The 15,614-nt window shown below is 46.8% G+C and overlaps 1 protein-coding gene across 1 annotated transcript; it reads right to left on the bottom strand.

Moving 5' to 3' along the window:
- Nucleotides 1–484: 484 nt before the first annotated feature.
- On the bottom strand, nucleotides 485–9,123 carry LOC143356552 (uncharacterized). The gene is made up of 7 exons (XM_076792346.1): nucleotides 8,966–9,123; nucleotides 8,780–8,821; nucleotides 6,668–7,357; nucleotides 2,427–6,125; nucleotides 1,516–2,103; nucleotides 1,040–1,171; nucleotides 485–624 (listed from the first exon to the last, which is right to left on the bottom strand). The coding sequence occupies exons 1-7, from the start codon at nucleotides 9,084–9,086 to the stop codon at nucleotides 599–601; spliced, it is 5,298 nt and encodes a 1,765-aa protein (XP_076648461.1). The 5' UTR covers nucleotides 9,087–9,123; the 3' UTR covers nucleotides 485–598.
- Between the last annotated feature and the right edge of the window lie 6,491 nt (nucleotides 9,124–15,614).

Below are 15,614 nucleotides of genomic sequence, written 5' to 3' on the forward strand. Positions count from 1 at the left end.
GAAATCCTATTAATAGTCGATGCATCTCTGATATCTATAGTCTTGCAATTTTCATGCAGCGATTTCGCGAACTGAGCTGCGAACGATCGCTATTCCACTGCAGATTTCTAAACGGATATAAATGATCGCGTACAGAGGGATCGTGGACAATGAATGGCGGATAATCGGCTCGTAATTAAACAACGTGCATAACTCGTTTTGTTGGTTTTAATGGATACACGTCGGATCCGTTTGGGCACGCGGCCGGTACATCGCTTATGTCATTAGCGATTATCCGTCGCGGCATCAGCCGTCGATCGTAATCGCGTCGTGTAATAGCGGTACAATCTGTTCGACGAATCGGCGATTAGTTCACCGGCAATTACCGGGAGATCGCCGCCGCTCGGTGAAATAATACATTCTCTTTTTTTTTCTTATTCGTACAAGATTGTATCTCGCCAGGGGGGAGGAACGGAATCGAATAAATTACAAGCGAAATTAAAAGTACAAAGCGGACATTAACGACAACGATAGCGTGTCCGAGTCGAGATCTCGACGCGTCAACGACACCGTCGCTCCTCGAGCATAAATGTCTTGCACTCTCGTCTCAACTTCTCTGTTAACCTTTGACGCCGCCGGACCAACCTGAAACGTTCATTATGATAATTACGGGATCGAGTCACCGGAAAATTCCAGCTTAGCATGACGCTAATTTGTTTATAACCAGACTGCGGATTTTATGCGTTCACGACAAGAATGACTGGACGAGGTTGGAAATAGCAGAAAGATTGAAAGAACATATGTACGTAAACATATTATTTTCAACTGGTTCCTTGCTAGTGATGCAGACAATTTTTATTTTGCATAAAAATCCGCGGTCCATTGATAACTAGCACACGCGCTAATATTCGTGGTACGTTTTGTAAGAGGAGACTGCTATTAAAACTTATAGTATTGTTTTAGCGTGAAATCAGCTGTACGCGATCCCCAATCAACCCCACCACGAATACCGGCTCCGATTGATCTAATTCGCGTAATTTCAAAGGAAAGCGATACTTACTGCCGGCGTTGCTACTCGCATAAGCGGAAGCTCCGCTCGAAGCCCAGGCTCCGCTTCCGGCGTGGCTCGCAGCATTGCTCCCAGACCAACTTCCGCCATTGGCATGACCCAAACCTGGCTGTGCACCTGCACCTGCAAAGAAACATACTCGTTTCATTCATTCGTTCCGATCTTCTCTTCTCTTCTCTAACGCGCAATACTCGACGAGTCGATGTTTCTCAATTACAACCAATGTTTATACGCTCCTCTTCATTCACGGTTACACAACATAACGAGGCTACGGTCTCAAAACAGACCGGAAGCTTGCGATCGGCGATTAGCCAATTAACAAACTGCGTCTTTGATTAATGCGTTACCGTGGGAAACCGCCTTATTGAAACGATTCCTTAGGCGTTCATTCAGTCGCGTTCATTCTCGGCAACGCGGCTTGCGGGTTAGAAGCCTTAAAAAACGATTCGAAAATCGCGCGGACGCACCTGCGGAGGATTGAGCACTGCTGAACGCGCCCGAAAACGCTCCTCCGAAGCCGGCTCCGCCCCCTGGAGCCGCTCCGAAGCCGGCTCCGCCTCCTGTAGCCACCCCAAAGCCGGCTCCGCCCCCTGGAGCAGCTCCGAAGCTGCCGGGGCCAACTCCGACGCCGCCTCCGCTCCCGGAGCCGCGAATCGTCGCCAGAGGATGTTGCTGATGTTGATTATAATCCGGTCCAGAATTTGCACCGGGTTGAGGATTGTAGGATCCAGGAGCTCCTGGATGCCCTGCGCCGTTGAAATTAGGGGATCCATCTCCAGGTGAGCCTGCTGGACCCTGATGTCCAGGTAACGTACCGGCAGGTGCACCGTTTCCAGCGCCACCTGGCGAGAATCCTGCACCAGGTCCGAAGAAGGGGTTATCTTTGCTGACGGGCTTCTGCGCATCTCCGGTCGGCGGGAATTCGTGTTTACCGACTGAACTGGACCAGGATCCTGCACCTGAAACTGCAACTGCACCCACAGGTGCAGCCGCGCCCCCTAAGAACGGGTTGCCGTGGCCGATTGGCTTGCTGGTGGTTTCCGGTTGTGAGTTGCCTGAAAATAGTGGTTAATTTAATTAATGGGAGACTGTGGATTTTTTGTAAAATAAAAGTTGTCTCCGTGTGTTACGAGAAGTCTCCTCCTTTATCACCAAACCTATGATATATACATAATCGGTCAAGTGACCGCTTTGAGATTTTCATTTTATAATTATATTTAAACATTCAAAAAGCTATGAAGATGTGCTCGTGAGAATTGAGTCAATAGATGACTTGGAAAAGTTGAAAATTCTTCTAATCTTTCCAGCGTTTCAATTTTTACTGTCCATTTTTTTAATAAATGCACGAAATCCACAATCTAGTGATTTCAGCAATTACCTCCGACAGGGGCAGACACCTTTCCATTCAAGAACGGATTCTCCACGTAAGGTCCAGGCGCGCCATAGCTTCCAGGTGTGGGAGAACCAGGTTTACAGCCACCGTAACTGCATCCTGGTCCACCGGATCCTCCAGGAGCAGGGCCGCTTCCTCCAGGGAATACATGCTGCGTATTCTGGGAAAGGTCGTCAGGGCTACCGTCTCCGAGCGGACCGAGAACTTTGTCTACACCAGTAGAACCATCTTGATCGCAAGGCTTTTTCTGATCCGGAGAACCGCTGCACCCACTTCCGCTTCCGCAAGGCTTCTTCTGATCCGGAGACGCGCTGCACCCACTTCCGCTTCCGCTTCCACAAGACTGACCCGAACAGCCCGTTGTTTCTGCACCGGGAATGTTGTTTCCAGTACCTCCGACCTGTGGCCCATTGGGATGGAATGGTTTCGGGGTCGTTGGACCTCCAAAAGGTCCTGGTTGGTAGGACGGTTTCGTAGTTCCTCCGTATGATCCAGGTTGGAAAGGATTTTGACCAGGTTTCGTTCCAGGGCCACTGAAAGGACCTGGTTGATAGGGCTGCTTGCTGGGGCCTGTTCCGTCTTGGGGCCCAGGTTGGAAAGGATTTTGACCAGGCTTTGATCCAGGACCACCATAGGGCCCAGGTTGATAGGGTTGCTTGGTGGGACCTGTTCCATCCTGAGATCCAGGTAGGAAAGGATTTTGACCTGGCTGATACGTCTGCTTTGTGGGGCCTGATCCATCTTGGGGTCCAGGTTGATAAGGACTTTGACCTGGTTGATTCGGCTGCTGCGTGGGGCATGCTCCACCGTGAAGTCCAGGTTGACAGGGCTGCTTCGGGGATCCTGTTCCATCATTTGGTCTAGATGGATATGGTTGGTTCGCCGTTCCTGGCCCACCATGAGGTCCAGGTTGGAAAGGGTTTTGACCAGGCTTTGTTCCAGGACCACCATAGGGCCCAGGTTGATAGGGTTGCTTGCTGGGACCTGTTCCATCTTGAGGTCCAGGTTGGTAAGGACTTTGGCCTGGTTGATACGTCTGCTTTGTGGGCCCTGTTCCATCTTGAAGTTCAGGTTGATAAGGATTTTGACCTGGTTGATTCGGCTGCTGCGTGGGGCATGCTCCACCGTGAAGTCCAGGTTGACAGGGCTGCTTCGGGGATCCTGTTCCATCATTTGGTCCAGATGGATATGGTTGGTTCGCCGTTCCTGGCCCACCATAGGGCCCAGGTTGATATGGTTGCTTGCTGGGGCCTGTTCCATCTTGAGGTCCAGGTTGGAAAGGATTTTGACCTGGTTGATACGACTGCTTTGTGGGGCCAGTTCCATCTTGGGGTCCAGGTTGATAAGGATTTTGACCTGGTTGATTCGGCTGCGTGGGGCATGCTCCACCGTGAAGTCCAGGTTGACAGGGCTGCTTCGTGGATCCTGGCCCATCATGAGCTCCAGGTTGATAAGGATTTTGACCAGGCTTCGTTCCAGGACCACCATAGGGCCCAGGTTGATAGGGTTGCTTGCTGGGACCTGTTCCATCTTGAGGTCCAGGTTGGTAAGGACTTTGACCTGGTTGATACGTCTGCTTTGTGGGCCCTGTTCCATCTTGAGGTCCAGGTTGATAAGGATTTTGACCTGGTTGATTGGACTGCTGCGTGGGGCATGCTCCACCGTGAAGTCCAGGTTGACAGGGCTGCTTCGTGGATCCTGGCCCATCATTTGGTCCAGGTTGATAAGGATTTTGACCAGGCTTCGTTCCAGGACCACCATAGGGCCCAGGTTGATATGGTTGCTTGCTGGGACCTGTTCCATCTTGAGGTCCAGGTTGGTAAGGACTTTGGCCTGGTTGATACGACTGCTTTGTGGGGCCCGTTCCATCTTGAGGTCCAGGTTGATAAGGATTTTGACCTGGTTGATTCGGCTGCGTGGGGCATGCTCCACCGTGAAGTCCAGGTTGACAGGGCTGCTTCGTGGATCCTGGCCCATCATGAGGTCCAGGTTGATACGGTTGGTTCGGCGTTCCTGGCCCACCATGAGGTCCAGGTTGGTAAGCTGGCTTTGTAGTTCCCCCATACGGTCCCGGTTGATAAGGATTTTGACCAGGTTTAGTTTCAGGGCCGCCGTACGGACCAGGCTGATAGGGTTGCTTCGTGGTTCCTCCGTGCTGTTGGTAAGGCGACTTCGTAGTTCCAGTTCCGTCATGGGGTCCTGGCTGATAGGAAGGCTTCTGTGTGGTGGGCTGACCATACAGGTTGGGTTGATGCGCGGAATTCACGGTTTCCGAGGGTCCGTTGGCAAATGCTGGTTTCGTTGTACCTGTCCCACCGTACGGTCCCTTCGTGGTGCCATGGGGTCTGACGCCGGTCGGACTACCTGGCGCAGGAATCACGTTGATGTGAAATATCTTGCTCTCGTCATCATCGGAAGGTTTAGGCTTGCCGTGATTCGGTTTCCCTCGTCCTTTCCCATTCTCCGGATTGTAACCTCCGTGATCAGGGGCGGGTTTGCCAGGTGGCGATCCAGGCCGCTGTGGCCCGTTACCCGAATCTGGTTTCTTGTCCCCAAAATGGGGGTTATACGTCGGCGCGGGACTGGATCCTGGAGATTGTCCTGCGTTCGGTCCTTGTCCAGGAGCTGGTCTTGCAGGAGAAGTTCCTGGAAAGGCACTGGAACCAGCATTCGCGCTTGCGCCGTTCTGCGGCTGATTTCCTGTGGGGCCTGGGCCGCCTGGACTCTTTGAATTTCCAGGATTCCAGGGGCTCGGTGCGTTTCCTGGACCGCCTGGATTCTTTGAATTTTCTGGATTCCAGGGGTTCGGTGCGTTTCCTGGACCGCCTGGAGTCTTTGAATTTTCTGGATTCCAGGGATTCGGTGCGTTTCCTGGACCGCCTGGAGTCTTTGAATTTCCTGGATTCCAGGGGTTCGGTGCGTTTCCTGGGCCGCCTGGACTCTTTGAATTTTCTGGATTCCAGGGGTTCGGTGCGTTTCCTGGACCGCCTGGAGTCTTTGAATTTTCTGGATTCCAGGGATTCGGTGCGTTTCCTGGACCGCCTGGAGTCTTTGAATTTCCTGGATTCCAGGGGTTCGGTGCGTTTCCTGGGCCGCCTGGACTCTTTGAATTTTCTGGATTCCAGGGGTTCGGTGCGTTTCCTGGACCGCCTGGACTCTTTGAATTTTCTGGATTCCAGGGGCTCGGTGCGTTTCCTGGGCCGCCTGGACTCTTTGAATTTCCAGGATTCCAGGGGCTCGGTGCGTTTCCTGGACCGCCTGGAGTCTTTGAATTTTCTGGATTCCAGGGGTTCGGTGCGTTTCCTGGACCGCCTGGATTCTTTGAATTTTCTGGATTCCAGGGGTTCGCTGCGTTTCCTGGACCACCTGGAGTCTTTGAATTTCCTGGATTCCAGGGGTTCGGTGCGTTTCCTGGACCGCCTGGAGTCTTTGAATTTTCTGGATTCCAGGGGTTCGCTGCGTTTCCTGGACCACCCGGCTGTCCAGAATTTGGTCCACCGTACGGAGAGCCGGGAGGAGTTCCGTGAGGTCCAGGCTGACCATCCGGATTATTTCCACAATTGCCATAAGCACCGGGACTGCATCCTGCTGGCGACCCTTGAGGATTGGTCGCAGGACTCTGATAAGTAGGCGCTGGTATACCAGGTATAGGCGCTTGCTTCACGGGACCGACGCCGCCGGAGCCTAAACAGAGAACGAGAATGAGAATTCTAAGTACCGAACTTAGGGCTCTAAGTACCCTTTAGGGCTCTTACTGTCTCGATATCCGAGTATCCGGATTACTCATTATTAGACACTTTTATTCAAAATAAATAGTTTGTGTTTCAATCGCAAGACACAAGAGCTAAATATAAATTTACATGTTTCATTAATAATTTTAATGTAGTGGAAATAGTCTTAAAGTCATTTAACCTTTCACTGTTTTAAATTGCACCTACGCATTTTCGTCATAAATGCGTAAAATCCGGAGTCTACTCATTACGAATCGAAATCCGGAATTTGAGATCCGAATCGGAATATCCGAGACGAGATATCCGGATACTAGGAGCCTTAGCCCTCGGATATTCGGATTCGGAATTCGAGTTACAATGAGTATTCCGAATACTCGAATATCCGGACAGCAAGAGCGTTAATTCCAGTTCAATTTTCTTTTTATCTCGGTGCCTGAAACCAGTCGTGGGAACGAATAACCGTGCAAACAAGAACTCGTCAAAAATCTAGCTGACCTTGACTGCAGCTCGAACCAGGTTGACCAGCACCGGAGCACGGGGAACCAGTTTGGGGTCTATTGTTCCAGCCTCCGGCGGGTTGATTCGGCTGCGGGCCACTTCCAGGTACGCCGTTCAATCCAGGCCCGGGCTGTTGATTAGGTTGTTGACCAGGCTGTTGTCCAGTCGTTGGCTTGTTCCATGGGGAACCCGGTGAAGGTCTTCCACCGCTCGCAGGCCCACCTTTGACTGGCCCCGAGGCGCCTGAAGGACCTCCAGCCCACGGTTGTCCTTCTTCGCCTGGTGCACCGACTTTGTGCACTTTTCCAGATCCACCAGGCCTCTTCTTGTGACCGTAATGATGCTCCGGCCTGTACTGTCCGTCGTCTCCGTCGTCGCAGTCGTCCTCTTCCTCTTCCGGCTCCTGCCAGTCCTCCTCTTTCTCCCAGTAATCGTCGTCCTCCCACTTCCGCTCGCACTTGGGACACCCGTTCCGGTCTGTCTTGCCCCCGGGCCCGGAACCACCGGAACGATGACCATGACCATCGTCCTCCCGGTTCTCGTTCGCGTATCCGGCTCCGTCGTAGCTGCGAACCCCCTTGTGACCGCTGTGATCACTTCCGGGAACCTCCACGCCGCCGGCGAATGCGTCAGAACCGCTCAATGCGAACGCTCCTGCACTCGCCGATGCGGATGCGGATGCAGCGCCTGCAGCAACGCAAGAATACACGGTGCAACATCCTTCGATCATTGCAAAACGCTACCTTTACGCGCTACTCATAAATGTTTCCCAACAAGCTCGCGAGAGCATAGACATTTTTGTCGAATTTAATTTTGGAGGAATATTTCAATTATATCAAGAAATAAATCTGACATCTTGTTTAGATTTAATTTTTAGAAATTAGTTAAAAATTTTTAGTATTAGCAATTTAAAAATAATATTTCTTTATATGTATCATTGTCACTTAGTATTAGCACCTTCTCTCGCTTCTGTTTCTAATTAATATTTTGTATGTTAAATCGGCCAGGCTTGCAAAAAGATCGCTGCAATTTAACGAATGTTTCAACCGTGCAAACGGTCTTTAATGGTACTGCGGGACAATTTCTAAAAGTTTTTTTGAACTTCTTTTATCTGCTTCTTTTATCTACTTCTTCTTGAATCTATGAATGGGGGTAATAAAATTAGGAGCAGCATCTAGGTGAGATCTAATTCACGAATCACAGTCAATTAGCAGCACCAGGAACAATGTAACACTGTAACCCTTTGCACTCGAACGACGACTCTGAAAATTGTTATACTATTTCTTAGAACAATTCTCATGTTACAAATTCAAGTGTTGTAAGGACGACTAATAGTGTCACAATAAACTTCACATATACAGGGCGCCTCAGTATCGATGGTACGACACCGTGGAGGGGGTGATTCTGCATGAGAAAATGAGTCGAAAATTGCGGAATAAGTTTTTTTCGTTTGGGGTTTTGTTTTCGAGAAAATCGAGTTTAAAGATCCAGGAAGCAGGAAGTAGAATTGGTTGGTCATGATCAGACGCGTCAGACGATTCCTATCGAATAGCATGCGTATTCGCTGCATTTTCAAACTGGATTTTCTCGAATACGGATGAAAAAGTTTTATTCTATATTTTCGACTTGTTTTCGAATGTGGAATCACCCCCTCCACGGTTGTACCATCAATACCGGGACACCCTGAATATAAAAAGAAGTCAGAAGAAATGCCTTGGTTTTGGAGTGAAAAGAATTACGAATCTTACTTCAACCTAATCGCTGCTCCAAATCAGGCTACCTTCCCGGTAATTTATCCTGCATTTTCCAGTCGTAGAATCTCGAGTCCAAAGAGCAACACGCTTCACACGGAATTTATACCGGAGCCGGTCGAGGCGAACCAGTTTTGAATGAAAATTCGAGTCGGCGGGGAACACGGACATGTTACGAGCAAGCGGAAAACCCGTGGAGAAGGCAGAGGACGTAACGAGCGTCGTACAAAGTAACAATCACGCGTAATGATCACGCCGAGACAAGTTGTAATTAGAAGATCGCGCGCGAGCTATGATCGGACCTGGCGATTAATTCCGTTGTCGCCGGTGATTTTCAGTTCGAGAGGATTGTACGTACTGTGTGCGACGCTGCCGGCGCCGGAGTTGGTCCTGTAGGCTCCTGAAAGCAGTGATGTTTCGTGTCACGAAAGGACTCGATGCGTCAACGCGTATAAATAGCGGAGGAATGCGAGGACGAGGCCCGCGGATCGCGAGTAGACTGAACAATAGTTATCGAAGCGAGAAGGAGCGGCTGAATAGTTACCTGATCCGACGACCAGTACACCGATCAGCAGGAGGATCGTCGGGGCCCGGATCATCTCGTGATGAATCGTCGCGGACGATCGGCTGAATTGTTCCTTCGCGGTCCGCGTGTCTCGGACCATTGCGAAGTGAGTCTCTGTCGAATACTTGTATATATAAGGATACCCCCGGCGAGGTGAAAGGATGCGCGTATCATCGTCATCATCATCATCCCCGACGAAGACGCCCGGGGCGACGTGGGTGGCGACGCATAGATCGTTCAGCTCTTTCTACCCAACCACCATCCACGAACGGGTTCCAGGAGCCGGCTTTGTCTCTCGTCTTAGGGACTACGTCATCCTGGTTTAGGAGTTTCCCGGGACTAGCGTGCAGGATCCTCATGCAAATTGGTGCGTGTAACAAGAAAATCTTCGCTTCCGACGAATTTACGATGCACCATCGCGTCACATCGCGTCGCGATGATTTGCTGCTATTGTCGTTGCTGCATTCTTCCGCGATGACTTCAAATTTATTCGACTGCACCATTGCTCGCCTAAAAGCGCCGGTGAACAGCGAATACTGTGGGGTCGTAGGCGGAAGATGGTTTTGCAAATGAATAAACAGAGTTCTAATCCAAGCTCTATGAAACTCTATAAGCTCTATATCCAGGGAGAGATTTAACGGGGCTACAGATTGAGACAGACGCCTGTTCAACTCTTTCTTTATATTATTATGGATTTCTTTGAGTATTTTCGATAACGTTGAATTTCACGCAAAGTAGTCATTTAGCAAATTATATTCTGTATGTCACCCGCTCAGTGTAAAAGTAGAATATCTGTTTCTCATCGAACCTGCAGGACACGTGTCTTGAAATCATCATCAGCATCATCTGCGACATATAAATCGCTTGGTGAGGTACATCATTTACAGGAAGAATATTTATGTGTTCGTCTAATAAGGGTGTAAAGATGATGTAATTGTGACTAGTTCTTTACTCAGAAATTAGTCTATCCAATTAAACGCTTATATTAAATACGGGCGTTACTGATTCGTGCCGCTTTTGCCGTAAGGTACAATGTAAATTCCGGCACGAATCATTTGCTCCGTTCAAATGTCCGTACAGCGCCAAATCACGTAGCGGCAAAACGCTGAAACTGTTAGCCAAATGTTACCGACAGCGGTAACTTTTCCTCAACGACAGTGGCGCCTCTTGTGGCGAAATCTCGAAGCTCGGCACAGGGGTCTGTACAGCGCCATTTGACGTAGCGGCAGAACGCTGAAACTGTTAGCCAAATGTTACCGACAGTGGTAACATATTCTCAACGACAGTGGCGCCTCTTGTGGCGAAATCTCGAAGCTCGACACAGGGGTCTGTACAGCGCCACTTGACGTAGCGGCAAAACGCTGAAACTGTTAGCCAAATGTTACCGACAGTTGATAACCTGACAATTGTAGAATCGGAAAATCGCAACTCACCATCAGACACCATATTTACCGACCGGTAATGCACGGTCGGTAACGTTTGGCTAACAGTTTGAGCGTTTCGCCGCTGCATGAATTGGCGCTGTACGGACGTTTGAACAGAGCAAATGATTCGTGCCGGAATATACAGTTTGTCTTACGGGACTAACGGAACGGATCATTTGCACTCGAATTCAAAATAATTGCGTAAATGATTCTTGCCGCTTCTCCCGTAAGACCAATGTAAATTGCGGTAAGAATCTCTTGCGCTCGGATTAAAAATCATTTACACTGTTTTCTCGCTCCGACTTCGTAATTATTGCAGGCGCTAACCAATGCTGGATGCATGCACTTTGGACTTGAGGAATTAAGAACGGTTTGTTGAAATAAATGATTAATCGGTGTATACGTAACAGGACTCTAAGATCTATAGAATTAGAATGTGCCTGATCAACTTTGCCCGGCGTATGTCAATGTCGAACCGTGGACCACTTCCTTCTTTTGACAATAGCGAATTTTTTCCCCAGACTATTTCCGTTGGTCGTTCGTCACCGACGTTTGAAGTTGTCCGAGAATAATAGAAGAAAAATGATTATGCATGCCGGCGCGCGTCGCAAAGTGTTATGGGACATTCAGGAGACGCTTGCACAGGAACGCAACGAGCGATTTTCATGATTTATGCGCTCCACGAACTGGAACGATAATTTCGTGGCCCGGCTGAATATATCGTTCGTCCATATTTTAAGCAACACAAACGACAACCGACTGATTAATCATTGTTATGCTCTCTCGCGGCCTGAAAAAAGAATATCGATTACCAGTTTACTTGCGAGAATGACGAAGCAAGGTCGAGAATAAATGTTTACTAAATATTTATGGTAAGTAATACGGGATAAGATAGTTCAGCACGAATATGACAGAAAAAGACATTGCTGCAGTTGAATTTCGTTGAGCGATGATACACACGTTTTTATTTGCGGACGTTCTCAAAAAATTTGCATGCAACATCAGTTTTGCGATTCAATTCAATCGATTGTGTTTTATTCATAATCTCATTACTGAAATGGAAACACGACATTACCGTTCATTTACTAGAAAGCTAACAATTGTTACAACGTATGGTTACACAAAACGAGTTTCTATCCGAGCGAATCGAAATTTGATTCGACTTTGCGACAATTGAATTAGGCAAAGAATACCGGGTGACACAGTTAATTACTGATTGCGCATTGTTCCGCGTCGATCCAGAGTATCTAATTTACATTTCATTTTGATCCACGCCAGGAAAGTGTTTATGTTCCACTTTCGCGAAAATTCGTTCGCATGAATCTGACGGTTGCAACAGCGGTGCCTTGCAACGCGTGCATTCTAGATTTCAGATGTCGCTTATCGAATGAGACACTCGAACAAACATCGTCTTTGAGTCAGGGGAATTATTTTATTGGACTTTAATCGATGTTCTATCCAGTCGTGAGTTTGCTATGTGCAGAGAAGCACCGAGCAAATTTAAATAAACCGGCGTGGCTACATCACCGATCTGCAATGTTATCTCTGTCCACGAAGCCCGTCGAACTTCGTGTTCGGTTTTGTCAACAAACTCGACGATAAGATTTTCGAGTGAACTGTTAAAAAGCACAACAAATTTCAATAGATAACGGACATCGAACAGGTTCAGATTCGCTTGTTGTTTATTGTATACTCATCCCCGCTTTATCTGAACTGGATAAGAAATTGTTTGCACGCCTCCGAGATGCATTGATTTTTCTGTATCATTTCGCCTTCTTCGTGGGGACAATGTTACTTGAAATGACCTCAGCAATCACCCCTTTCAATGAGGTACAACATTTATGGGACACTCTGTATATAATATTGACATACTTAAATCGTTTTAATCTTCGTGTTCTTTTAAATTGCGTTTAATCATCTTACCAGTTTATCTACGAACTCTGTGTAGTGATCCCATACGGTGTAGATTAATTGATCACAGGGATCAAGTAATATTTCTCTTTCCGACGTATTAATCACTGAAATGTAATGCAACGCAAATACCGATTCGGATCGATATCGAATCTCTCCGAGACGTATTTTCTATTTTCTAATCTATTATTAACCGTCCACCAGAACGATTAGGCTAATAATCTTTCCACTGTGAAATTAAATTCACCATAAATTCTCTAAGAATATAATCTCGGTGCACATTAACCTTGTGTACAGCGAATGAGTAATTCGCGGGGATCGAGTTTATCTTTTCGACGTTTTAATCGCTGCAAAAGGTGAACCTTTACACAAAAATACTGATTGCATCTGATCGACATCGGGCTGATCAGATTGCAAATTAAATTCAGTTTTCCATTCGAATTGCATCGGACGAGCGTTGAATGCAGATGGATCTCGTACAGGAAACGAGATGCTTCGCGATACTGTTACAATAGTAGAGAAACACCGAACAGTTGTTCTCGCGAATACTCCCCGTCATTTTTACCAGATTGTTTTCGTGTGCAAGTATTAATTCGTCAACGTAATTGTTGGTGCTCATGATGAACACCGTGCACGCACACATTCGCGCGGCAAAAGATAGGAGGAAGCGACGATCGTGGTTGGCAACGTTTCGCTGCAATCTCTAATTCTCATTACTTTACGTAATCCTCGATAAATTCGCAGGGAACAGAAGCAAAACGCACAAAACATCGGCCAGCACGAAACAACAAAGCATTGTGGCGCTTCACACTAGGTCGACGGAGCATTAAAAGTGACTAAATTAATTTATAAATTAATTTATAAATTAATTTAGATTAATATTACATTTTTTCTTTTTTAGAATACATATGTACCTAGAGAAGCATCTTTACAATCTCGGTAATCGCAACATTAAAAATATTAGGAAACGTCATTTTGACTTCGTAGAGAATGAATTAAAATTCGTGCATCGAAAATTTCTAGAGAAATCTTTTTCGTTAAGTTTATCCTCTATGAAATTTTCTGTGCTTCTTTGCGGGACCATTGCGAAATATCCCAATTTGATTTTCAGTTAAATCGAGTCTTAATGGTTTTCAAATTGATCGGTTTTAAGTGTGTTTAAGTGTGTTTAAAGAATGATGGGTGATGATAGTTTATTCGCTTGTAAATCAGGTTTTTGTTACAGGAGGCTCTTCAAGCAACGAAAATTGTTGTTACGCAACGGGAATTCATTAAAATTATGCGTTTGTGCTCCACCGAGCGATAACGCCCGGTGGTCTCGTTTGTAAAAGTTATTTTACGGTGCAATAAAACTGGTTAAACAAAAGGCCATCACGCGTGCCAGGTCTTAAACCTGTTCATTACAAATTGCTTTCTTTCCTGTTTACCTTCCTGTTATGAAATTGATCTGAGCAAACAAAACAATAATAATGTACAACACTTAACTTTCACCTACAGAGTGTTCCAAAAATTACTTCCTTGGAAGGGGCGATTCCCGAGCTGATTCGAAGTAACTTCTTCCTTTGCGAAAATGTCCGCCTCGGCTTTGTTAAGGAGTTATTAACGAAAAACACGGACCAATCAGAGCGTGGCAACAACTGAGCGTGGCGTTGGCATTGGCCGAGCCGGAGTCCGTCTGTTGTAGCCGCGCTCCGATTGGTCCGTGTTTTTCGTCAATAACTCGTTAACAAGGCCGCGGGGAAAATTTTCGCAAAGGAAAACATTACTTCAAATGACCTCAAGAATTACACCTTTCCAGGAAGTACAATATTTTCGGGACATCTTGTTTAACAGTTTCTTAGAGCCCGTTCGAGTTGCGTGCTATACACTATACCGCTTCAAATTGCACCTGCTCATTTTAGCCATAAGTGCCTACAATCCCCGATCTACGCATTACCATCAACCACTATCCTTTCCATTTTCCGCACCGAAACCGATTTCCGTGCATAGACTCCATCTTCTACACCGTTAACACGTTCACGGACAAAAAAAAATGTCAGTGAGCTGCAAAAATAGACAGGCAATTTTTCTTGAAGCTAGTTGCACCATCCGAAATCTGATTGGACATAAACAATAATAATAAGTTAACTGTCATTAGTAACGACAGTTGGTCATTACTTTGAAATGTATATTGCATTTATCGAGAACAGCTCCGAATACCTGCACAACAGTCGTCTAACTTCAAACTTTGTATTGAACAATCGTACATGTACGTTCATTCCGATGTACCGAGTTCACAGGTACAAGCATGAATTAAATTGCATTTATCGAGAACAGCTCCGAATACCTGCACAACAGTCGTCTAACTTTAAACTTTGCATTAAACAATCGTACACGTACGTTCATTCCGACGTACCGAGTTCACAGGTACAAGCATGAATTAAATTGCATTTATCGAGAACAGCTCCGAATACCTGCACAACTCTAAACTTTGTATTAAACAATCGTACACGTACATTCATTCCGATGCACCGGAAATCTATATTAATTACAAAAAAATTTCAGGTTGTATAAAATTAAATAAATTCAAAATCGTCTTTACATTTTGAATGCTGCAGCATTCATGTCACTTTGCGTCGCTATGAAAATGAATGCTATAGCATTCACGTCCGCGAACGTGTTAACACCAGAACCACCGAGCAACAAATGCGACTGACGTATATCGCTCCGTGACAGTGCCCATTCAGACTTCATACAACATTTATTGTAATGTGTGCTTCAACGAGGAGGTTCATCAAAAAATTTCCGATGAAAACTTCTTAACAATTTACAGTAATTGTAAAAGAATAATTCGGATATAATAATTCAGATAGAATAATTCAGTCATTTTCTAGTGTTAAAGCATCCTCGGCCATCGGTACACAAGCATGAGTCGCACAAAGAGCCACGGCAGTCCCTAATCAACCTGTCCCCGGTAGCGCTATCATTCGCGTTTCCCGATCGCGGTGAGAAAGAACTCTGGGGTCGAGTTCCATGTTTGTCCCGTGTCATTTGATTCTTCCGAGGAACAAACGAATTACTCATCCGCTCACGCGAGAAAGAGAGATAGAGAAAGAGAGAGACAAAGCGAGAATGAAGTTCGTCGATATGATTCTCAAGAGGAAGAAACGGATGATTCGCCAGCGAGAGAGAAAGAGAATGAAACTGGCGGAGGCAACGATCGATGCTTATCAATCCGTCGGGCAGCAGGCGTCGCGTCGCGTCGCGTCGCGTCGTGTGCGCGTCTCTGTCTTCATTATCAGGTGACGTACCCG

This window comes from Halictus rubicundus, chromosome 8, assembly GCF_050948215.1.
Source record: "Halictus rubicundus isolate RS-2024b chromosome 8, iyHalRubi1_principal, whole genome shotgun sequence".
In the NCBI taxonomy this organism is placed as follows: Eukaryota; Metazoa; Arthropoda; class Insecta; order Hymenoptera; family Halictidae; genus Halictus; species Halictus rubicundus.